General features: G+C 40.6%; 1 protein-coding gene across 18 annotated transcripts in view; it reads right to left on the minus strand.

Annotated features, from left to right (window-relative positions):
• ANK3 (ankyrin 3) overlaps positions 1-26,399 on the minus strand; it is a 373,731-nt gene that overhangs the window by 18,055 nt on the left and 329,277 nt on the right. For 13 of the 18 annotated variants that reach the window (XM_068950763.1, XM_068950768.1, XM_068950765.1 and 10 more), the window contains 12 exons: positions 25,315-25,522; positions 24,647-24,743; positions 21,911-22,139; positions 21,173-21,298; positions 20,285-20,407; positions 19,781-19,807; positions 18,002-18,083; positions 6,194-13,891; positions 5,500-5,574; positions 4,457-4,588; positions 3,250-3,393; positions 213-885 (listed from right to left, as the gene is read on the minus strand). In XM_068950763.1, coding sequence (XP_068806864.1) covers positions 213-885; positions 3,250-3,393; positions 4,457-4,588; positions 5,500-5,574; positions 6,194-13,891; positions 18,002-18,083; positions 19,781-19,807; positions 20,285-20,407; positions 21,173-21,298; positions 21,911-22,139; positions 24,647-24,743; positions 25,315-25,522 — 9,614 coding nt within the window. The remainder of the gene's footprint in view (positions 1-212; positions 886-3,249; positions 3,394-4,456; positions 4,589-5,499; positions 5,575-6,193; positions 13,892-18,001; positions 18,084-19,780; positions 19,808-20,284; positions 20,408-21,172; positions 21,299-21,910; positions 22,140-24,646; positions 24,744-25,314; positions 25,523-26,399) is intronic. The other 5 variants (XM_068950775.1, XM_068950773.1, XM_068950780.1 and 2 more) reach the window with 3 other exon arrangements.

The following is a 26,399-nucleotide window of genomic DNA, read 5'->3' on the forward strand; positions in this document are numbered from 1 at the left end:
TAAGCATGAAACCTGATATATATTCTCTTCAAGCAAGTCTGAGAAAAAATTGGGTCACTATTGCTTTTTCTTTAAAAGGAAAATATATATGTATATATGTACATACACACACACACATATTCTCGTAGAATAGTCTTGAACGCTGCTCCCAAAGGTAAAAAGGAGCACGAAAAGCCTCGTTTACACGCAGATATTTATACGAAGGTCCTCACCTATCATCCAGCCGACCGAGCAGACCACCACCTATTCTGCGTCCTGAAGTCGGTGGTTCAGTGACGCTTGACGAGTCAGTCTGCCAACCTGCAATTGAAGACATTTGCTGTTCTGCTTGCTGCACACCTTTAAGAATTGACCACACTTTTTCTTCCGTCATCTCCTCAGACTCAACTCCTTCTTCCAGATGAATGTCCTCAAACAGAGATTTGAGCTTTTCTTCCGTCATCTCCTCATCAGTACCAGACTTTTCTCTCTCAGGCTGTTCAGTTCTTACTCCTGCTTTACTAGTCTCTTCACTCTGCCTCTGTTTCGCATCTTTCGCTATCCCGGCATAACTGCCAAGATACCGTGGGTAATCCTTAAGGTCCACTTCCTCCAGCGGGCTCTGGCCTATGGAAATATCTTTAGGTGTTCCTTCTCTAGGCACTGAGAAATCAGGCTTGCTGTCGTCCAGAGAAGTGTCTTCTTCAGTCACCACTGGTGGTCCTGGGGCTGTACCGTCTACGCTTCCCTGCGGAGCTACTAGCACGTCACTCAGCCTACTGGGAGGTCTAAGGGGCGACTCTATGCTAGAGGTGTCGCTAAAGAAATCGTCCTGCTGGAAAGGGGTGGGTGGCACGAAGCGCAACCCTGTGGGAGTTTCCAGTTCCACTTGGATGGTGGGGTAACCTAAGGAAGACAGCACATTTGGACTGACTGGAATGAAGCATGGAGCAACAAATAAGCAAATGTCAAATGATTTATGAGTTACATAAAATATGAAAAGTATGGGGAGATGCAGGTATGTAAGAACTAATGCAATTTTGATAAGAGTTATTCATTTTGTCTTAAATAGATGGAACAAAAATGAGTATTGCTAAAACAGCTAGTACAGCGAAGCTGCTATTTCTGACTATTTTGTAAATAGTCTGTAAAGATTTTAGCGATTGATTTTTGCAGCCATTTTTACATTTGCAAGCTATAGCAGGTTGTCTTATGAGCATGCAGTGAATCAAATGTGGACAAAGCTGGTTATCCCTTTATATCCAGTATAATATTTTGCAGCCAAATTGTGTAAATCTCTCTTGCCCAGGTTTTATTTTTTAAATTTGGAAGTTTAATAAGCAGGTTTTAAAGACAGAAGTAACATAGGACAGCCACTTTTTCTAAGGATTATTTCTAATAGGTCCACATTTTTAATATTCTTCTATCAAAAAATACACAATACTAGCAATACAATGCTACCAATATATATCTCCAATTTAATCTCTGAACCACAAGAATGGAATAGTTAAAGAACAAGGAGCAGAAATGAATCGGAATGAGGATACTAAAGAATAATAGATCTAAACATACAGCAGGACAAAAAATCTAAAACTGAGAGTTAACAAAGGGATTAGAGAACACAAACACCACCGGGGAGAGCTATATGAACATTTCAGGTACAGTAAAATTATACAGGTGAGAGGACTGTGGTGAGTAAGGAGATCTTGGTGATCTTGGAGACTGAGGCGATCTTGGTGACATGGGTACAATCAGAAACACTGATCAAATAAAGAGAGAAAAGAAAAGAAAATCGATGAAAACATGGGGCAACCGTACAAAAGGATTAAACTGAATATACACACAAAAATGAAAACAAAATCTGAAGTTCACATTCCAGCAAATAATAGGCTGGGTAACCTACAAAAGGAAAAAAAACAAATGCTGTGGAGTTAACTCCAGACTGTGCTGCCTGCAAAGGGTGGTGCATTAACAGGGTTTGGCTTTTGCCTTCCTGAATCAGCTGAGAGAAAGGTAAAGGTGGTCTGGTCTTGGTGAGGAAAGGAAGCTCGAGGAAGAAGAGGAGAGACAGAAAGCAGCTGCAGAGAAGCATATTTTCGTCGTAAAAACACTGCTGCTGCGATTAAAAGGCGCAAGCAACATTTCAAGAGGAACTTTCTTAAAATGTCAACAGAAAATTATTTCTGCAATGCAATGATTCAATGACCAGTAATGCTGCTTAGTAATGGAGATACACTGAACTTATATGCTCTAAGTAAAAAAAAAAAACAAAAAAACAAAAAAAACAAAAAAAACCCTACTAAAATGCAAAGAAAGACCAATATACATTTGAAAAAACTATAAAAAGCAAAGGAATGTTTCTAACCAAAGAAAAATCTTATTTATGGAGCTACTTATAACATATATGGCAAAAATCAAAACAGAGTGTGGCAACCCAGTGCCTGTTAATTAACATTTAAAAGAAGAAAACACAATAATTAGCATCTTCAGTATACTGATAAATAATAAGTCTACCTTGGGCAATTCTGTTTTATAAGCAGAACTCCATTTATGCTGCTGTTCTTGCCTTTTAACAGCTGGCTCAAAATTAACCTACGCTATTCTGCTATTGACTGCTACAGTCTCAGTGAGAAAGTTATTACACCTTTTTACTCATTAGTATACTGAAAAAGATATTATCTCATGTAATAACTAAGCACTGTCTTACTTTTCTGCTGTTGTGGAAACAGCAGAAAAGTCACATTGTACATTTGGACAACAACAGCTGAAGTGAAAATCGTGAAATATTGATGTTCATTTGTCTCAAAGAGGCTTGGTAGCAATTTGCAAATTAATTTATTCTATGCTATTGCTAAATACTTTTTTTTTTAATAATAATTCTTAGTGCTACTTATCTAGGGAGGATACCAAACGACATATATATTTCTAGGTAGCTTAGGAAGCATGCAATACTAGCTACATTGAAAATATACACAGGCAAGTATCAAAGCACAACTATTAGAGAGGGAAAACATTCAGGCCTTGTCAACTGACACCGGGCAGGTGGGAACAAGTCTACTTAGGCATGCGCTTCTGGGATCAGGAGCTTATTCTTTGAGAAATTAATGTGCAACCTACTTGGCATGAACATGCTTTAGGAGAGAAAAAGCCTTAAAATGAAAACGATTAATCCTTTAGAACCTACTGCCTTTTTTTAAAAGCTATTTCATACAACATTATTGTATTATTGGACATGTCACTGAACTAAATATGACCATGGAATTCAATTACCATCAATGGGATCATGAAAAACGTTATTTTCATCTGCAAAGCTTCTGGTGCCTGAAATATTTCCGTAATCAAATATTGGTCCTTCCAACAGGGTCACAATATCTATTCGATTAATTTTTGTCAATACAGAGGTTAAGGCATCAGCTGAAAAACAAAGAAGACATGTCAGAAAAAATTTCAATACTGCAGAACTGTGTAATCGTTTTTCTCAGTTCCGTTCACATTGCATTAATTAAAAGTTGCTGGCGCATGTTTCTGTCTCAGTGCCTTTGGTTCTAGCAAACCCGTCTGTCTAAGCAGTCATTCGGCTGCCTACTTGTTCAAGATATACATCCATTAAGATTCTTTTCTTTCCCCCAGAGCATAATTATGTTACACCACAGGCAGCACAAAGAAAAAGGACAGAGGGTTCTTAAAGAACGTATTTACTTACTAATGAAACAAAATACCCTTCCGCTGGACTGTGAAAGCGTTCTGCTTTTAGAACTCTGGTTTTAGGAACAATAGAGTGACTAGCTACGTAGGTAACGATCAGCGAATGTGACTCTATTTATGTGACTCTATCTATTTTATTGTGAAATCTCATTTACGACAATCTTTTTGTGAGAACACAGCTACCCTGGGAATGACTTTTACAGTAAAAGAGATCAAAGGGGGCTCAAATATTTTATAGGAGCGTGTGGATTAGAGAACGGTAATGAACACCACTGACTTAATACAAAAATCAATTTCAAATCTATTTCAATTCAAGTTAAATGCGCACATGAAAGCAACAGAATCACAGTCCAGAACAAAGGCCTTGAAGAGGACTGTTGTCCCACGCACAAACATCACTCCTCTCAGAAAGGTCTTCAGTTTGCTCTTAAAGACCTCCAGCACTGGGAGACTAGGTAACTTTTTCAGATGCTCTGTTTCCATGTTTCACTGTTCTTACTATTGGCAAGTTTTCCCTCATATTTCCTGTGCTAGAATTTAAAACCCATTACTTGTCCCATCAGTTACAGAAGTGGAGAACAGATTATTTCCTTCTGCATGTATACAGAATAAACATTACACTTTCCTGACTTCTAATAAAAACGCAACTGGAACTCTATGGTTTTTCATCAGTGGTTTGTGGAAGAGGTTCATGATGTTTCCTTCAATTTGACCTATTTAGAACAGGTGACAGATGGAACGGGCTATAACAGAAGCAACCACTTCAACTTACTTGTAGCATTTTTCCCATCTCTGGTAACCCATTTTTTCAATAACATGAAGCTCTGAGCAATAAGAGAATTTGGATTTTCTACTCGGATTTGATTTATTTCATCCACAGAAAAATTCAGTTCTCTTGCCAGTTCTATAAAGCAAAAAAAAGAAAACAACAACAAGCAACACCAAGCAAAGCACAAATCTCTCAATCCTTGTGTCAGAGTTAAAAATATCAGTTTTCTTAGATGATACGGATGCCAACAGAGCTGTGTGACACAAATGGGTATCTTAACAGATAACAATGAACATGGCATTATAAACTTCATACTTTCATCTCCTAAGATAGACATCATCTTGAATTTTCAATCACATCTCTGCTAGCTATTATCATATTTATACCCAGTAAGCCACTTAAATGTCGTGAAGTAAAACTCCACAGAGACGAACCCATCGCCAATAACGTATAAAATCTCTTTGTTCCAATGACTGCTATTCGTACATTAGCTTACTGTGTCGCGCACGCACCTATGCTGGCATTGCTTACGCCCAGCGATACGAGATTGCTGCAGCTGCCAGCCCACGAGCAGATTAACTCTGTGTGCCTATGCACCCAGCTACGGCGGGACCTCACCGAGGCCCCTCCCAAGCGGCCCTGAGCTACTGCAGCTGTTGCCAAAGCCGCTGCGACCTACAGGGCTTTGGGGAAAGCAGTAGCCACAGACAGTCCGTGTCAACACCATGCTGGTAGCGGAGCTTCAGATCAGATTCTCTCAACTCCCTGAATACGTGTACGTTTTGAGAAGAGAACCGTTTTAGCTATTCTCACTCTGAGTTCCTGTTTAATATCCTGCCAGACAGCAGGACAGTCCCTCACAACTATTTTCAGTTATACTTCTTTGGCCAGGCGATGTGTTGGATGTTTTGGGAGATGCTAGATGTTGGCTGGGCTTGTTGTGAACCCAGGAGGAGCTGAAGGGGTCCTGCTGCACCTTTTGATAAAAGACAACCTGAAAACCTAACAGCTAAGACTGACTTTGGTATGAAAGCATAAAAGCTTACCTGTCCAGCTAAGTCCTAGGTGATCGGCTACAATTGCCATCCTTATATCTGTCCGTTCACATGGGCTCTGGGGACCTGTGATTTACAATTTCTCGATTAAAAAGGTTTTGCAAAGAAATCCATAATACTGGACAATAGCTATTTTAATAGCTTTAATTCAACTAAGTTGCCGGTGCTCATATTGTTTACTAGAATGGCTGTGTGCCCTAATAACCTCCAAAACAAATTTCTTTTTTCACAGCTTTTATATTTTCACCTGTGTAAAGCCAAATATCAAACTACATGATGTCGTGTAATGAAATCAAACATGCGGACAATCTAGCAGTTAGACTGTACACAAGTTGTTCAATTACTGGTGGAAACCACCAGGATCAGATTAACATCTATTTTCTCCACTTAGACGGAATGAATTTGCTGTCACAAAAGAAATCTTTCAATTTCTGAGTTACAACAATGTCTTCGGCATGCTTCACTAGCTTTCTACAGTACAGGATTGGTTTAAAGGAAGAAAGAAGAGTATAAGACAGCACATACAGATGACAATGACAGAATGAAAACTACAGTTAAGTCACTCCACAGGCAATCACAACAGTTCATGCACTAGGATCAACAAGTTGAAAGTTTTACAAACTAGGCTTGATCTCCACGAGGTGAGCCATGAGAGCTCCAGAAACCTGACTGCCTTCATTCTCACCAGTCCTCTTACTCCTCCTCCTCTCACTGTCGGCCTTTTCAATCTTTGATTTTATAGATGCTGCCTCTGTTCTCATATCTCTAGCAGACTTCGATGTAATGGAAGGCTGGTAAACTTGAGTAGCTTCTGACAATGATGTGTTTCTTGATGTACTGTCTTCTTCATCATCAGAGACCTCTGACTGCATCTTTTTCTCTTCATCAGACAGACGATCCACAAGCTTTAATGTCTCACCACTAATTCCCTTAAAATATTCAATAGAATGTTTACATACCTCCCTAAGCTGATTTTTCTTTACTTTAACTGTTGTCACTGTGGCAGAGGTAGATCTTACCTTTACTGGTAATTTAGAAGGAAGCTGTTTTGCTTTTCCTTTCTCTACCTGCTCTTGTTTTGGCAGGGCTGGAGTTTTTCTAGCTACGTTATTCCTATGTGTATTTTTCACAGGAATCCTAGACCTAACTTCTAGACAGGGAGAAGAACTATTTTCTTTTGCTTTGTCGGGCTTACCAGCCCGTCCCACTTTTCTCCCTGCATTGCTTTGGAGAGTATTTTGTGGAAAGACTTCTTTTACTGAGCTGGCCTTTACAGGAAGTTTTGACTTTGCTCTAGTCCCTACCACCTCTGTTGACTTTTGCTGTTCTCCATGTACTTTTTGCTTATCTTTTATTCTGTGTCCTTGTGTTGTCCCTGTACCTTTTCCTGGTGTGCTTTTTGTCTGGCTAGCTTTCTGTATGGAACATTTGGGTTCCGAATGTTCTTTTAGCACTACATTACAGGTAATATTATCTGTTTGGAGAGCAGATGAATCCAAATTGTTGTTGTTATTAAAATTATCTTTTGGAAAATCAGTTTTTTCTGTTTGCCTACAGCTCGTCTGGCTAGTAGCTGAACTCGCAATCACTGTTACGGTTTCATTTTCTAATCCCTGACCACTTGGCATCACAGCTTCTATCTTATCTGTCACTTCGCCAGGGCCATCTTTCTTCAGAGTCATGGTGGAAGCAGAAATTCCCATTTTAATTGGTGTGCGCAATTTAGGATCAACTTTAGAAGTGTTTACCGCTGACGATGATTTTTCCAGTGAGTTACTACCAAGTGTTGCTTCCATGCAATCTCCACTGGCCTGGATGATGGGCTTATGTTCAACTGCGGTTGTTTCTACTGGTCTCTCTAGGTTTGTTTCTACAGTGCTGTCCCCTGCCTGTGGCTGTGTGATGGCAGTGACTGTACTTTTATCCCCTTCCCCCTTGTCCCCTGACTTCCCTTCAGAAGTATGCTCACCAATCTGAAAAAACTGGAGTCTTTCTTCAACAAAATCCCTCTTGCTCATGTCAATTGCACCACTGCGAGTCATCTCAAACATCTTCCCTTCATGAAATGGGAAGGGGTTGGGCTCGCTAGTTGGTGTACTTTCGTCTGTTGGAGTTCTGGCTGGAGTTGTATCAGGCGTTGTCGCTTGAGATCTGTCTTCCACTGCCAGACCAAACGGCTTAGCCTCATCATCCCTTGATTTGGTCTCAAACACTTCCTCATCACTTCTGTTATTGGACCACGGATCAAAATCTAGACTCTTGGTGGCCACGGTTTTAAAAGGCGTTGCAAATTCTTCATCTACTTTGTAGCTGAAATATGTATCAGGAAATACAGTCCTGTCAGGGTGTCTGCCTTCCAAAGTGAAAAACTGTGCTCCTGACTTTTGTTCACTCTTATCTCCAGTCTTTTCAGAAGTTGGACCTTTCAAAGGCAGCTTGTCTTCTTCAGGGCCTATCTTGCCTTCCTCCTCAATGACTTCAAGCTTGCTCTGACTAAAGCAGCGGTCAGTCTGCTTTAGAATGCCTTCTGTAGTCCATACGTCCTTTTTGGCTTCAACTGCCGGACCTGCAAGTTTGGAATCACTCTCAGTTAAACCATCATCTTCATCTTGTAAATCATAACCATCAAGAGAGTCAATCTCAGTCGCATCGGTATCATGGGAGAATTCTGCAGTGGTTGCTATGGAACACTCTGTGACAGACTGGTCATTATTCCCATTTTGCACTACATCATTCTGGGGTGAATCAAGCCCAATGTCAAACTCATTAGGTTTCCCAGAAGTGGGATGTCCTAACTCCTTCTGTTTCTCAGTCTTTTCGGGGGCTCTAGGTTTTGACGCTTCTTTCTGGTCGTCTTCCAGTTCTTTTAGTTTGAACGTATACTTTTTAAGTGGAACAGGTTGATAGAGAGATTCATCATCACTGGAGTCACTGATATCTGCTCCCGGTGGCACAGGAGATGGTGGCTGTACTCTTATGACTGGTTCAGCCAGTTGGCATTTGTCACGTTCATCTTGCAAGTTTACTTCGGTCATCTCCATTTCGCTTTCAGTGGAGTAATGGGGCTTCTTTTCTGACTCAGCTTGATCTGCATCCAGCGGTGGAGGAGGAGGGAATTCGATGTAGGCAACTCTGTTACCTTTTGGTCTTTTGTTAGAGTCCTTATTTATATGATTAGGTAATGTTTTGTCAGGTTGTGGTTCCTCAACTTCTGCCTGCTTCACAGAGGATGACTTAGCTTCTGCTTCCTCCTCTGATTCCTCAGATACCTCAGGTATAGGACTGGGCTTGCCTGGTATATAAGCTATCAGTGAGTCGGGGGTTTTAGATGTAAACTCATAACTCACTTCCTCTGAGCTCGGTGTTTCTGGTGTTAAAGGGCTTTTACCAGAGCTATCTATAAAGGATACTTGTTCTAGTGTGTCATCTTCTGGACTACCTTGGGGAGAAGGAGGTTGTTTTTGCTGCCTAGCCGCATAAAATGTCCCCCTCGTCTCTTGCACTGTTTTACTCTCCTGACTGATAATTTTTTTTATATTTCCCTGTTGTACCTCTTTCTCATATTGCTTTCCTACTTGAACAAAACTGACATAAACAGGTAAAGTCTTAATTTCTTTCACTCCCTCAGTACTTACTAAAGGTGCAACCTTATCCAAGAAATCACTGGCACCAGGGTCCACTAACTCACTCGAAGGAGATTCCTTTCCTGGACTAAATTCTAAAGAATCTGGTGATTTGCTAGGGGATATCTCAGTTTCCTCACCAGGAGGACTTAAACCTATTGAGCTCTGTTGCTTAGTAACTTTTCTGATTTCTGAATGCTTTCCTTTTTCATCTTCCACATAATCAAACTGCCTCTCAACTTTCTCCTTAATCACAGCTGACTGGGATACTTTAGCTGAAAGTTCATAGACACCATCCAGTGTGGTCCTCTTCTCCTCTACAATCCTGACTGGAATATGGGACACAGTGAATTCTTCTTTCCTCTTTGACGTTTTATCAGCCATTTCACCATTATGTTCCCCCTCCCTGACAACAAATTCTCTGTATAAAACCTTTTTTGAGGGAGATTTTACAGTCAGTTCCTTCACTTCTTCTGAATGAATTCCATTCGCTGCCAATCTGGGTTCTGTCACAGTGATAAATTCACTTTTTTTTTCAGTTTTAGTTTCAGCACGATCAACATGGTTTTCTTTTACTGTATCTGGAACCAGTATATGTGAAAGTTTTTCTTTTTGTGTTTTATGATTAGAAGTTCCAGGACTTTCCCACGTTCTGTAGATTTTTTTGTCCCAGTGCCCCTTCGCTGTTGCATCTGAGCCATATGCCAGGTCTATTGCCTGCTGCTCCGAAAAGTAATCTGGCACGCTTTTACCCATTTCAGTTCTTTGTTGTTGTCTATCTGAAGCACAAAAGTCTTCTACAATTTTTCCTTTACCTGGAGCAAAATCTTCCTGTATTTCCACCTCTTTCTGTAAAGCTGTGCTCCCATCAATGAGATCTACTTGCCTTGGGTGCTTTTCTCTGGAATAACACTGATACACTGGTAACTTACTTTCTTGCAGTTTCTTTACTGGAATTTTGGATTGACCATCCAACTTTTTTTCTTCTTGAGTTAGGTCCTTACTCCTTGGACTTATACTCTGTTCAAATTTAAGCCTAATGGAACTGAGCTTTGATTGCTTCAGCTGAAATCCAGTCTGTGCAACTTCAGGTATTCCAGTCTGCTGAGCGCTTCCTTTGTGTTCCATAGTTTGTTTAGAGTCCTCTGTTTCTTGTACAAAAATCCTTTTTTCAGGACTGCTGGGCAAGCTGGAAGCTTTTCTTTCATCCATTTTGGGAAAGCCTTTTCCATCATGTGTGTATTGTTTCACCTTACTCCTTTCGTCACTGGAAGCTGGTAATTCAGAGGTCAGAACCTTCTCAGGGCTGCTGCTGGCCGAGCTCTGGCTAGAATGCATCTCTTTGCCATTTTTTTTATGCTGCTTTTTCTCTGGAGACTGTAGCTCATCATTCAACTTCTCTGTTTTATCCCGAAAAAACTGTGATACTTCAGTGAGTTTTTCTTCTGCTTCCTTAACAGTCCTGTCCACCCTGTCTTCATATATCAACTTTTCTCTACCTCTCTCTAATCTGTCCTCAGTAAAGCGCATCCACATTGCATGTTTTGGACTACTAACATCTCCAGTATAGTGTAACACTGTCACTTTATCATAATGATCCTCTTTAGACACTTTACCTATACCATTTTCAGATACATCTTTAAAGATTTTGGAGAGAATCTCTTTTTTGGGGGCAGTAGCTACTTTTTCTCTGCATCGTTTATCAGACCCCTGTAACTCTGAACTAAGGGGTAGAGCATGGTCAGTAACTGACTCCTCAGTATCAGAATGAGACACATCTATCTTTTCTGAAAGAAGCATTTTCTCAGCAAACCTGTAAGACTCCCCTCTTAGTTCTGACAACTCATCATCATGGTATTCTATTGAGTGCTGACTCAAAAGCTTCAGTGTTTTGTAAGAGTCATCAGACATGAGTTGAGCAGAACTAGGGCGACTGTCTTCTTCCTGGGACACAGGAGTGTTAACTCTAGAAGACTCCAGATAAGAAGGAAGTGACTCTTCGGCTGTGAGCTCTTCTTCTTCTTGCTGACCTTGTTCATCTGAACAAGGAAAAGCATCATGTTTTTCCAACTCTTTTAAGTTAATATCTCCCCGAGGTAAGTCTTTCTGATATACATACATTTCTTTTTCTGGATGCTTTTTTGTTTCTCTAATAATGACTTCAGTAGGTTCAGCCTGATTACCTTTTTCAATATGGACCTCTATTATTCGCTCCAGTTTGGGTTTCATTTTGCTGTCCTTCTCTGCGTGTTGTGGTGAAGTTTCAGCAGACTTGCTAACCTCTGATGTTACTGATGACTTATGCTCAAACAGACCTGCCAGTTCTTTGGAAGGGTCACGTCCAGACTGAAAGGCTTTCATTATGTCATGAACAGACATTGTTTCCTCAATTCTTTCAGATGTGCTTTCAGTGCAGGGAGGTTTATGATATACAGTTCTGGTCGTCGTAGTGATATGAGTTTCTTCTTTTACTCGGACACCTTTGCTAAGGACACACTTGTGGTCGTCGTCTTCACTGCTGCCAGCTTTCATCTGAAATGCTTTAACCTTTTCTTTAATAGATCCAGTAGGTTTTTGCTCCAGCTCCATAAACGCAGGGGCAGGTTTCACTGCTGGTAGCTCTTCTGCTTTCTGCTCTGGAATTTCTTCGGAGGATGGTTCATAGCTGCGGATAACATGAACTACTTCAGTTCTTGTTTCTGTAATAACGGGAGGGATGGGCACATCGTGGAAAAGTGGTTTGGGCCCTGTGCTTTCTGCACTTTGTGGGGCTGATGGTGTTTTTTCACTCCTTGTCTCAAAGCCACTGTCAGATAAGGGACTTTTATCTTGATCATGTTGAGAGAAGTCATCCGGAGATTCCAAAATAGTATCTGTTCCAAAAAAGGAATCTGCAATTTTACATAACTCCTTTTCTGATGTTGAAGGCCTCATGGAGGCTGGAGGCATTTTAAGTTTATGTTCCTGCAAAGCAATAGCTGGTTTTAAAATGCGTTTTTGTCTCTCTTCACCTTCTTTTTTCCCCTCTTCAAATTTGTACTTTATGTTTGTTAATGAACTGCTACCAATATCATTTGCTAAGTAATCAATAACTTTTGACAAGTTATAATCCTTTTCCGACATGGTTTTAGTTTTAATCTGGACCTTCTCTGGAACAGGTATAGGAGGGCTTGTCAAAGCTTGCTGTCTTGCTTCATCAATCTCCTCTGTACTGAACTCTACCCAGTCATCCTCAGACAGGTGTCCTTGATCACTTTTGGATACTTTAGCCGACCCTTTACTTTCTAAACACACATCTTTTTTCAGTATCTCACTAACTTTTACTAAGTCCTCTTTCACTTTCTCAACAATTTTAAAGGGCTCTTCATCATCAATTCTACCCTCCTTTGATATCTCAGGTTGGAAGGGTTTGTCCTCTATGACATCTGTCTGCAATATTGCAGTCATTCTTATAAGGTCCTCTTTCATTTCAGCAACATCTTTCAATATCTCCTGACTGGAGGATAAAGAAGATGGCGTGGACAACTTAAGAGCAGAGGGTGCTAAAAACAAGGATGATTTTATTGGAGATGAAGTTCGATTAAAGGGAGGCTGAGTGCGTGCCTCTGTAGTCAATGTTTTAATAGGTGACAGTAACGCAGCAGCTGATTTTGTAAGTGAAGATGACTCGGGAAGCTTCTTTAATGCTGGTTCAGACAAAACATTGACTACAGAATATACCGGCACCGTTATTGTTGATGAAGTTACTGATGAGGTAGTTGCAGATATTGACCCAAGGGCTGTATACAGAGCACCTGCAGGAGGAGTTCTTATTGTCTGAAAAGCTGATGGTGCTGAAGACACAAATGACCTGAGTGGAGAAAATGGCATTGTCGTAGCGGTTGAAAACACTCTCTCAGCCGTGTCAGCAACTGCATTAGCAGCGCAACTTGCAGAGTGTGCAGCTGCAGTGATCTTGTCCTGAAAAACAGCTGCAGCTTTGGATCCATTTATTAAGTTGGCAGGAGATGGGTATTTCAGAGGTGACACAGATCCATTAAGCAATGGTACATCTGTATGCCCAGCTACATGTTTCGCTGGTGACGAGAGAGACGAGGCCATCATGACTTTAGAGGATGAAACAGCATCAACTGCTGCCTTAGCAGGTGACACCACTGACTTTAGAGGGGACGATAAAAGTGAGGATGCTGATGTGATGACCGATTTAAGTGGCAAACTCGAAGAGTACATGCTAATGTTGGATTTAGGGGACGCTGGAGGCGTCATGGTTATGGATGATCTCTCCAAGAGAGACCCTGCTGTAGTCACTGGAGATGTCCGAGAGGGGAACGTGGTAGTGGATGCCAGCCCTTTTAGACCAGCAGCTTCTGGTACTGTGGGAGCTCTGACAAAAGAGCCTGATGTAACCTGTATATTGTATGGAGGCTGCGAAACCACAGTTTTTATTGGTGAAGAGATTGTCCGAAATGATCTAATTGGAGATGCTACATCACTAACAGATTTAGCTGAAGATGTGGTAGAAGCTCCTAACGTGGATTTGATTGGAGAAGCAGAAGAAACAGACCATATTGATTTTAATGGGGAAGCTGTAGGAGTGTTAGAGGAAGAGCTTGATAAGGAAGTGAAGCCTGATTTGGTTTGCCCAGGCACTGTAATTGGAGCTGTTGTCCATGACTGATATGGCCGTGTTGAAAAGAATGGCTTGTATGAATAAGTAGCAGGTAGGGATCTTGTTGCTCCTGCACTCCGTTCAACTGTTTCTTAAATTGTTAAATTAAAATCAAACATAAAATCAACAAAAATGATTGAAAAACAGAGAGACCAGAGAAGAAAATTGGTCAGTAAACGTTGTAATATTACAAAAAGCAAGTACAATTGTTTGCATGAGTTAGGATGAAGGAGGCAAAAGAAGAGTTAAAAAGAAAAAAAAAAAAAAAAAGGAATGAGCCATACACTGATGACTGGTCCAAAACAAAAAGCATTATGAAATGAAAGACAGAAAGCACATAGCAACCAAGTCCGCAAACAATGAAAAACAGAAAACACAAAGAAGGAATCCATAAGGTAAAATAAAAACCACAGCAAAAATTCTTCTCTTACTTCCTATTGACTTTCTGATGTGCTAGTTCTGAAATATTTCTCTATCAGTTCTATTTTGCCTGTTTCAGGTGTGTCTGCTTTGCGCAACTATTAGAATTATCCTTTTAAAAATTTCTGTTGTTCTATTCGTGTTGTTCTATTCAGATATTGTACCTATACAAAATATAAACTTGTGTAAAATGACATTATATAGCTAAAATCTTTTTTTTTTTTTAACCATTCAGAACTATTTCATGCAGAACCCAAAATTCCTTTAAGTGACAGGCAATTGATGTGCAAACTGTGAAGCAACTGGAATAAATTCAAATCTGTATCTCCCATGCACAATTCGGATATGCTTCACACTCACAAAGCCAATAAGAGCAAGAGCTTTTCTGAGTCAATATTTTAAAAAATAATAAAAATAAATAAAGAAAAGGAACTTTTGCATTTGTTTCTCATGCGATATTCCTTTTGTTTGGTAAAACTAAATCAAAACTAAAGTAAAACTTTACATGAAATGATTTTAAGAAGCATATGTCATACATGAAAAATGGAAAGTATGATTTATGATAAACGTGAGCAAGCAAAGCAACTGAATCAGTTTTTATTCATGCACAACATATCATGTCAAAACGAGCACACGGAGTAATACATTTTGTATGCTGTATTATGCACAAGAATGTAAACCTTACAACATCATTCTACAAGAGGCCATTAAAAGAAGAGTACACTTTTTCTACAAGATGTAGTGTCTTTGTACCTTTTGAGGAGATTTCTGGTATCAGCTCAAAGACAGACCTGTTCAACTTTGCATTTCTCAAAAGGTAACATTAGAAAAGCAGTCAGAGAACATTATATTATGCAAAACTTCCTGGCAAGGACAAACCTGTTAACTCTTATCACCCCCAAAACACTCAGCTTATTCATAGACATTCCAAGCAAATCATCATCAACCATATTTTGCATCTCAGGAGGTACTCATGCCAGAAGACACTATTTCTGGGAATCCCGTTACAGCGTACATATCCTCTGATACAGCAATAACATTCAGAGAGTTGACACTGAAAGTAACTTAGAGGGCTTTTGGTTTTTTTTTTGAAGTTGGAGTTAGAAATGGAGCTAAAATACCCAAGAAACTTACTCAACACACCTTTCTCTGCAGTTCTGCTAATAATTTGTCAAACGTGCTTTATCTGTCTTATAGACAGACAGTAATTCACTGTGAAAGAAGCATAGTAAGACTAACATTAAACTGCTAAGCCTTAAAGCACATACATTCATATAGAATAATAGATAAATAAATGTTCAGTATACCACAGGTCCATATCCTGCAAGGAGAAATGTGCTGGGCCTATCATTGCCAATCAAAGCCCAGAAAGTGAGGTGGATGGCTGGTGACACTGTAGTAGAACGTTTAGGTTGAAGAGAGCTTGAAGACTAGGCCTGACTGGCACAGCCTATTTCAAGAAATACCCGTTTTTTTCCATCCTGTTTGCAATTTTATTTTTACAGCACAAACACACTATTTTTCTTCTCAAAGAAGAAAACACTGTGTACTTCATTAAATGAACTAGACTTTATTATGAAGATTAATGAGCGGCAGCTGCTAACATTCACCAGAAGTTCATGCAGTCCCAAGTCCAAAAACATGAAAGCAAAATCATTTTGAAAAGAACTAACATCAAAACAATTTGTTCTGCAGTTTGTGTTTGGAAACGTCTCTACAGGGACCCCAGTGGGTCAGTCTGCCACAACCAGCTAGCAAAGCAATAAAACCAAATGGTGGCCTTCTTAACTGCTCTCTCATATTAAAACATGGATCCAGGTATGTTTAAAATGCTTTTTCTGTGCTCTGTATTGCAGTTCAGAAGTACTGATCCAAAGAAAATTCCGTAATTTACCCGTATGTGCAGCCTTGACATAACCAATGCAGCAGGGAACTGGCTCTTTCTTCTTTTTCAAAATAGTAGAGCCCCCCAATCATCCCATATTTTAGAGTGGAATAATATTGTACAGAGTGAAACAGTTTTATGTAACTACTGTTTTTGGCTACTGGACACTCTTGGCCTGAGCAGTTCCCACCACGCTGCATTCAAGATTTTATCAGAAAACAGATGCTCCTTGCTACCTCCTGCATCCCCAGCTGCACTTCCTTACTTGCATAAGGTCACTGGAAGCATTGAGTAAACCCCTACAAGCCTCCCCAGCTCAGTGCTCCTCGGTCCTCTCCTCAGCTGCAAGCACATGGCCACAAAAGAGCAGATCGTGGCCCACTGGAGCACCCCTTTCAGCTGTCCTGGCTCTGCGCCATACGGCGCGTGCTCCGGAAGAGCAGGGCCTCCCAGCCCACATCCTCCCCTCACACCAACGTGCGGGCGGCAGCGGTGGCTGCTGGCAACAAACCGGCATGCGTGCACGAGGTGGTGTCCACGCTGATGGCCAGACCACTGTCTGCCACCTTTCCTGGCCGATGCAACAATTTTTGCATACCCCTTTCAGGTAGCTCACTTCCATTATTAGTCACCACTGCTGAAAGGGATGGACTAGCTAAAGAATGGACAGGATTACCTACTGTATTACCACATCTTTTTTCCAGGCTTCGAGTACAATCCATTAAATGGGTTTTGGTTTTTCCTCCACTTTTTGCAAAATGAGACTGAACGGACCTTTGGTGAAAAAATTTAAGACTTCTTTTCTTTTTTTCTCCCCTCTGCAAGGAGGCCTGATTAACTAATTGTAAGCAACATATGTAGCCATCAAACTTATTTCAAGCAATTTCCGTTTCCCTGTCCTTCTCAGTTCCCAACAAGTCTTTGACGATACCTTAACAGTCCATCAAGACGTCTCAGTAGATCTGGTAGCTTCTTCAGATGTTATATGCGTGAAGTCTTCTTCCAGGCCTGAAAAGTGTAATACATCCTGGAGCACATCTGATCCAAAGAAGCCACAGATCTTGCACGATTATTAAACTGCAGCCATCCAGTGGGAACTCCTAGACCTGAGGAAGTTCGTCTATGGATTTTACGGAATTGTATCAAAGGGGTCTGCTGCAGGGCAGCAACTGAGAAGCTACGAGGGAGAAAAAGGCAAGAAAAAGCCTGGGCCCGGGGAACAGTAGCAGTCAACCTCAGACAGGGGAGGTGGCGGATAAAAAGCTAAGCCAAATACATTACTGTATTTAATGGGGAAAGAAAGTAGAGCCACGGAAAACAGAGCTTTCCTTCCAGGGAAGGAAAGTAGAGTCTGGTGAATGGGAACATAAGTTTAAGAAGGAGGAATGTGTGGTGCCAAGGAATAAAAAGCATCTGCAGGGAGCACAGGAAAAAGGGAAGGGGAGGAGAAAGAAGAGGACGATATAAAATATGAGAGTGTGTCCACTTTGGCTAAGAATCTAAACATTTTAGTGCTTGCCTGAATAGAATTCTTCGGCCTTGCTCAACTTTTGCAAATCACTCTCTTCTGCATCATGATGGTACAACAGCTCTCTCTAACCTCTCAAAGGCAAGAGGAATGGACTCTCTACTGGAAATTAATTTGCAATTCTATTCCCCTGGAGCTATATGGAACTTTTAAAAATTATTGCATTTTTACTCAATCAGCACATGCTATTTGCCAGTCAGAGTTCTTCAAGCTCTCACAACACAGGAGTTCACAGACCATCCACGAGTTTTACTTCAGATAATTTTTTTTTTTTTCAAAATGACACCAAAATACTTTTATAGAAAAAATGTCTCTTCTTACAAAACATCACATATATATGGTTTAGTATTTTGGTAAGAGCAACTCACTCATTCCAGGCTCAGTCAGATAGCTGTAGCGCTTACGTAAAGCAAGGGAGACAAAGTTCTGACGCCGGTCGGCCTTCTCCGTCTGCAACAAAACATATCCCTGTTTGGTGCCTTTAGTATCACCATCCCCCATTTGAGCAGAACCACCATCAAACCTCAGTATTATGGGCCACATTTGGGACTACACATCCCCACAAAGGAGAACGAATGTCTCCGTTCAGCTTCAGGAAGGTATGCTGGAGGCAATTTGGGCAAGAAGCCAGGTAATGGATAGAGCCTGTCTCCATTCCTGTCCGGACCGCAATGAACTTCAGACACTGGGGAAGGGGACTGTAGCCATTACAGGTGGCAGAAACCTGCTGTGAGTTATTGTCCTTCTGGAGCAAGCAGGGAAGGGACTGTCACCCGGAGAGATGGCCTCACAGGCTAATCCCTGCTCAGTGTCTCCCTCTGCTACGAGATGCAAGAGCTTAAATAGCAGACTTAGCTCATGATTCAGCCCTGATGTATCTCAATACTGTGTTACTCCATTATCACTTAGTAAAGTACTTCACACTACTAAAAATGGCATAACACTTTTTGTTCTCTATAAAATAAACCACTTTTGGCTAGAAACAGGAGATCAAGACAAAAGACTACAGATACAGACATAAAACATTCAGAGGAGTACAATTTAGACTGATCAAATATTTGTCCCCAAATTAATTTGTCCCCAAAGCACACACACCACAATGTACACTGGCTTTAAAGTGAATACATTAAGGACAAAAAAGGCATGGGAGGGATTTTTCAATAGGCACAAAATGTAAAGTTGCAGATTAGAAAGCAGACTACTATAGTTAACTAATAAATTGCATTATAAGTCACTGCATTCAATAGCATAGCTGCTACTGTGAGGTCTTAAATACTAAAAGTCTTTCAGGAATCAGCTCGCTTGGTCATGGGGCTAAAATATGGTTTGTTTAGAAAGAAAACTATTGTGATAGCTATAGAGTAACTCACTAGGAACAAATCATGTGGAGACAGAGTGATGTGGTTGCTATTATTATTTTTTTAACGCGCGGGAAGTGTTTCACTTTTATTTTAGTCAGCAGGAGGCTACGGCTATTTACTTGCCACCAGGAAGAAAAGGAAACTCTACTGGTAGGTAAATGGGATAGATCTAAGTGTTTTCTTTTATAAGGTGATTGCATTTACTGCTACCTCTTACAAATAAAACACACACAATTTCCTGACCATCTGACGTTGCAGATTCCAACAAGCTGCAATTATCTGAGGTTTCTTTGAAAATAGATTATATGCAATATTTAGAAATTGCTCTTGGTTATTTCGCTTTATCAGAAGAATCCATTTTATTTTCGGGGTAAAACATTACAGGCCATTGCTGCTAAATCCCCCTTAGAAATACAAGTTGCCAAAGCACTGGCAGTGCTGCTGCAAGGGCTAAAGTCACACGCAATACACCCTTCTTGATTTTGCCAGAAATAGCCTTAGTCTGAATTTTATATTTATATTGTGTTTTCAGAGGAAAATGAGTTAAATTTTTGACTGCTATTATTCAAGGCTTAGGTTAATTTCTTAATAAAAAGTTCTGTTTCTCCACATTTGTGCACTTCTACTGTTTTGCAACAGAATATCGGATGCCAGGGAAACGGTTATTCTTTCGTTATTATTTCAATCCCATAGTTAAAAATATTGCAACATATTTTTTCTGTAACATATTTACTTTTCTTCAGTAAATCTCAGGGAAATAAAAACAGAAGACAGTGTTTATATTACCTCATCATCTTGATCTGACTCTGTTTCCTTTTGGTCCCAAGAAGCATTGCAGAGACAAGGAATATTATAATGGACAGCAGGGAAAAGAGTATCAGGATATGAAAAGGACCAAATTGGGAGCACAAAATGCAAGCTGATTTATAAGGCAAAGCAAATCCAAAATGTTAACACACACAACACAAAAATCTTACATCCAATGCAAATCAACACGTGACGTTAATGAAAGCATAAACCTATGAGCTGCAGGCTGAAGCATGAGCTGCAAACAGAATCATAACAATTATAGGAACTTGACACCATGGTAACAAGAGACTTTAAAAGCGTTCTACAAACAGAAAACCAATAAAACAAATTTAAAAAGCCTTAGTCATAATCCAAAGCATTCTCAATACTGGCATTTCACAGGGTTTCTTTATCACTAGCAGGAAAAAAAAAAAAATCTAAAAGAGCAAAAATAAAAACAAACCAACCCTAAGGAAAATGTTTACATTCCCTAACAAATACCTTTTTGTGTGCTGGAAGAGTGATATTCAAGTTGCAGACAGCTGTTTGCGGCAGTCCTTTTGTAGTCTTTGGTTCTTTCAAAAATGATAAACGGCCACAAGGTTCCTGGCTGGTGTCTCTTACCTAGAAAAGAAACGATTGCACAGTGGAGTAATACACTCTCGTTCAGAAAACATGGGGAGGTTTCTGGAGAGTTTCTAAGAGTTCCCTTCCAAAAGGAGCTCTCTGACGGGCACAGAGCAAGGCCCTGAGTGGGGACCCGGCCCGAGGGGCCGCAGGGAAAAGGGAGCTGCCGTAACAGAGCTGGATCACCTTCAAGTTCTCTGCCTGGAAACAAGCTCCCCAAAGCCACACACCACAAGACACTGGCCGAGTCCAACCAGACAGCAATATTCCAGTATAAAACTGAGTGCCATTTCTGGTTCACCTTCATTTTTCCCTGCCAAGTTTTGCGCTTGTGATCACCAAAATGCTTAGAGCTTTCCTTTGCGCCAAGGCCATGAAAAGGCCAAGGACAGCAAGCATCTGTTCATGGTCACTGAGAGATGTGTTATCTGCGTGCACTCTTTTGGAGGCTCTTCTGCTGTACAATACGTTATCAAATGTATCGCCTCTTTTTAGTCCCTGGGAAATAGTGATTTACTGCTAGTATTCAGGAGGTCAAACTTGTGATACGGATTTGATAAAAGGCTGCGAATCGATATTATAAGTATTTTGGACGCAGCTCTGCTAGCAACTTTTTTGTGGCTTCATGCAAAACACCCTCTCCATGTTATTCACATAAACAATGACACTCGCATCCTAAGGGCTAGGTAGTCATACTGGGCTGAAAATAATGTTATCACAGGAAAAAAAAAAATCTCAGCAGAACTTATTTTTTAATTTTACCTTGATAGAGAATGGCAGTCTATTTTCTTTGAAAGCATAAAAATTAAAAACAAGCTGCTGTCCTCCTTTAGTCAAAGGGGCCAGATTTCCATAGCAATCAACATAAATAGGTTTTCCTTCCAGAACCTATCAAAGCAATGAAATAAGAATCAGTAACCTCTTTTCATAGTAGATTCAGGCACAGAAGTATAGTGTGATTTCCTCCATCCTAGTTCTTCCTTCAGTTTAGCATGGGTCAGATTAAATTTCAATGGCAAATCCAAAAATAAAAGTGCATTACAGAAAGACAATTTTGATGTGGGCACTTTGGGAAACCTTGAGTTACATGAGTGACTTTTCTGAAGAAGAAAGAATACATAGATTCCGCTCAAGACACAGCGTCTTAGTGCCTACCTATTCACACCAAACCAGCCCACTCGCGTGACTGCGCATCTGGCAGCTAAGAAGGAATCTCAGGTCAGCAGTCCCCAAAGCACGAGCAGGGTCATGCTACAGCAGCGTGCCCAAAACCCGCCGCAGGCTGGCCAGGGGCACCCATTTGGGGACAGGTCCTCTTGCTCCCTGCACCTTGTCCTTTTTTGGCCTGCTTCTAAGACATTTTTTGACAGAGCCTGACTGTGAAACGTTATTTGACTGTGCTTATGGCGGCTGTGAAACCCTTTTGTAGGACTTGTCACCGCTTGGAAAACAGATTGTCCATTTACGTGGACAAAGCCTGGCTGTGGATAAGAAACATACCTCAATGTCTTTACTTCTTGCAACTTCTTCGAAATTCTCTTGTTGCTCCAAAGTTTTGTCCACCTTGTCATCAGTCATGCAGAAGCAACGCAAATTGGATTCCACAGGGTCATTCATTTTGGCAAATATCACAAACTTTGCCATATAAGGAACACATATTAATTCCCTATAAAGCTGTGTAGCCAGCCCAACAGTTTCTAGTACTTGATGGCAGTCTGCAAGCCAAAACCTGATCAGGAGAAAGCAAACCATTAAATGAAGTTTTCATTATGCTCAAACATTGCTCAGACCTTTAAAGAGAAACCCCATATCCTGTGATCCTTGGCCTTTTTGGATTTATACTGCCCCTGCAGACTTCCCAGGGTCACAGCTGGTTTTCCTTACCGTCAATGGAGCTTCAAGCTTCCAAAAGTGGGGAAATCTGGCACGGAAACGTTGGTATCTTTGTTTGACCCTTTTCACACTGGTACGTCCTAAAATTCTTTATTTTAAGCTGCATTTGAAGCCAAATTGGGGGAACGGTGCATTCCTTGTATGCCATGCCATGTATATTGTGATTTGCTGATGTTTCACTGTACATTTGATTTATATGAAATCTAAAACAATCTCCTTGATCACACATATATACAGCAAACCCACATCTCCCAGGTAGTTTGGAACTGTGTATGCTCACAGCGAGGTTTCTCTAAGGGATAAATATTATACTGTTACATTCTCCTCCTAAGATGAGCTTGATGACAAGTCATAACTTAGAAATATTTCAATTTTTACTTTATTGAGATCTTTGCCACAATATTTCCACCCTGCTCTACACAGTTCTTTCAGCAATTCTCTCTCTATTTAAAGCTCTTTATAGATGCAAATGTTAGGCACACAAGATAAACTCTTAATCTGGCACACTATAAATTTTCTCCACCACGATGCATGATTTGTAAGGATCCTGCTGAAAGTCTTCAATCAGCAAGTAAGCCTCATCAAAACTCACTTCAAACCCTGATTTTTTGCCAAATGATATTTTTGTGAAAAAGTCATTTCTACATAATTCTCAACTAAAAAACCTGAAGCCAGAAGCTGAATGTCTTTAACTTTTTTAGAAAATATGTTTTTAAGAATCCCCCCAAATTTTTTAACTGAGCATTTTAAACTTTCCTTTTCTGTTACTATTGAAACAATAAACTCTATATACATTAAAAAAAAGCCCATTACAACTCCTCTCACAAGAAGTGGTGGGTTGAGGCCAGCTCTGTTTAATGCTTCCAGAAGAAACTGCAGCATTCATTGTCAGTACCACATGTTGCAATTGATAATATATAGGCATGGCACTGATCTTGTATCAGAGAGCCCAGGGACTGGGCAGGAAGAACTGGGGCTGAGAAGAGCTCATCGTAACTGTGACATCTCTGGACAAGGGGGTACCAGCGCATCTGCCCCATCACAGTCCCCTCGGCCGCCATCCTGCTGCGTTGCACTAGGGCTGCGAGTCCCCAGAGCAAGACGGGATGAGGGACTACGCCTGCTTCATGCAAGTGTGGCCTTATACAGCCACACGGCTCTTGAGCTGGGAAGAATCTGTCAGCAGATGAACTCTCATCTTCTTCAAAATGCAAACTGCCTCTTTTTTCTAAATCACCTCAGTGGTGGCCTCAAAGTACCCAAGCTTCTGTGCGGATGCCCAATGTGTTATACAAAGGAATTAGACCGGTGTAAACGGATCGCACACAGGTGAACGCTAAGAGGGGGTTTTAACCACCAAAATTTATTTTGTACCTTTCTTCCAAGTTGCAGACAGTTGTGTGCGCCTCAGCTGGAATCAGCCATCTGTTTAACTGGAGCTGGACTATTGACTGATCTACCACTCCCAGAAAAGATATATGTTTAAGGGATAAATTCTAAAACCCCAGTGTCTGACCAGGTCTTGTGTGCCCTCAGAGATCAGATTTCATCATCTTTGAGACACCAGACTCCTTGTTGAAATAGGGTTAATCAGGACAAATAAGCCCCACTACACAACCTAACCAACAGGAAATACTGAAAAGACCAGCCTCCTCTACTAGAGGAGAGGCAGATAAACTCTGCACAGAAGAATTGTTTTCTTTCTCTCTTTCTCTAAGATACAATTCCTTCAACAGATATACAGTGACTCCTGAGACCGTTCACTGACATGGGACTTTGGTGCAGAGCCTGCACCAGACCAACATTCAAAGAGTACAAGGCGCAAGACAAGAGTCCTCTCCTGGGAAACATCTCCAGTGATTCCTGCAAGACATTTCCTGGGCTACAGTGACAGTGACTGATACGGTATGGCTCCATAATAGTTTTCAGTCTAATTTCGTGAGCTCAGTTGCGCTTCAGTTCCAAAAGGGTTTGTTATTTTCTGTGAAGTACCTCAAGCTTCGTAACAACCTAATGGGAAATTAGCAAAACCATAAAGGAGACTGTGAAGAGCATCCAGTTTGACAGGTTTACAGAAAAACGAAACCTCGCGTGTCACTGCAGCCTTTAGAGAAACAGCACATGCGATTGCCAGGAGCCATCATCCAGGCAGAAAGGCCAGGATAAAGCTTCATCTGCAACCCTGGATGCTCATATATGGTGACAAAAAAGCATCTGGTCCGCTACCCCTTTATATCAGCCTTGTCAAAGAACTATAGAAAGCTGGAAAAAACGATGACGATCCACATTTGTAGTCGAGGGAAACTACGCACTGGGTATATTTGGCAACTTCTATTACCATACCTGGCTGAAACATTGGTTGTGAATGAGACACAGTCATTTGTAAACGTCAGTGGAGTGGTGCCCGTGATATCCTCCCACTGCGCAGGTGAAGTACCTCCTAAGTAAACACAAACCAGAGAGATTTTCTTTCAAACACCTAGCACACACAGACCACATGAGAATATTTCCATCTTAACTTATTCTGCTTCACAAGTAAACAGAGAACGTAGACGATACGTTCTCAAATATCTGAATTACATGTTATGTATTAAGTCATATGTTACATACCAGAAAACGGTGCTGATGTGAGAAAGGTATTTACCTACAGTCAATAGTAAAACTTCCCTTGATATCGACTAGGCCAGAATTACTTCTGCAAGCTATTTTTATTGACAATAGTGTGTAACAGCCAAGGTTGAAATTCTTCATACTGGCTACATATAAAGTAGTATTCAGTATTTGTTGGCAGGAATTCTTTTTATAATGGCATGAGACCAGGTTCAAAGCCCAGGGAATTGGCGTAAGCCATTCGAATGACCTCAGCTGGCTTTGCTCAGGAGAGTTGAACTCTACTGGATCTAGTACATTAATGCTCCCTCACTGGAAAGCAAAAGTTGAACAGTTAAATGAGTGAGTGCAGAGACACTGCGGTCACAGAAACCTTCGCAAAGAGCATGATTTTGTCTAACCTGTAATGCTACATAGAAGTCGAAGACTGGGTGTTGTGTCGCCTTTGTACCCATTGGTTACACCCTCTCCTGATGGAGGCGGCACGGGAATTGTCATGGTTATTGGCTTATGAAATTTTCTTCTTCTTGGCTCCACAGTGACAATGGGACTGAAAGTTGCTTTGTTTCCAAGGATTTTTTTGACAATCTCCTCTGGAACTGGTTGAGCCTGACAACACAGGGAAAATATTTCAAATTAGAGCTTCAAATTGGTTTTACACATACGGGATTGTTTTCCAAAAGACAACTCAATTTTCATTTTATTTTCTATAGAATGTTATTTTACTTCTTCCTAGGTTGTCTTCCCCTACAGCTCTCTAGGGTGATTATCAGTACATTTCATGCCTTCACATTTTTCTCCATAACCCACTTATGATTTCCTAATAACTAACTTGAAGAGCAAAATCATAAATCTCAAAAGGTGCCCACAGTATTTACTGAGCGGTTTTCAGAAGGTGGTTGTTTTTGTTTTTAATTTTCAGTGCTGCGTGACATTAAATAAAATTTCAAAATACAAAGAGAGTCCTATTTTGTTAGCAGAGCCTTGGGAAGTGAGGACTAGACATGTTACTATGACAAAGATGCCGAAGCATTCTCAAAACTCTGCCAAATACAAATCCCTGCTCACCTGCATTCCCAAGTTATCTCTGTCCTCAGTGCTTCCTTATGCTATTCTACTACTGATTTTTTAGGAAAGAAAGAATTGCTTGGGTCAAATTCATAAAGGCGGCAAATATTTGCATTAACGTTCAGCTGAGCTATAAGCAAATTTCAGACCTTTCACCTCCACTTTGCGTCATCAGAGATGTCCTAATTTTTTATGGGAAGAAAAGGAAAAATATCCAAACATGGGATAGAAATGTTATACGATTTTTGCAGCTTTTGTCAAGTAAGACTTGAATTCAAAAGCAGCAGACATCTCATGGGGGACTTGGGTTTCTGCATTTTACCTTTTTTTTTTTTTTTTAATTTCAAGTCTCTCTTTCAATCAGGATGACCTGTGACTTGCTGCATTACTCAAACTACACAACGTACTGACATGCAAA

Source organism: Struthio camelus, chromosome 7, assembly GCF_040807025.1.
Source record: "Struthio camelus isolate bStrCam1 chromosome 7, bStrCam1.hap1, whole genome shotgun sequence".
NCBI lineage: Eukaryota > Metazoa > Chordata > Aves > Struthioniformes > Struthionidae > Struthio > Struthio camelus.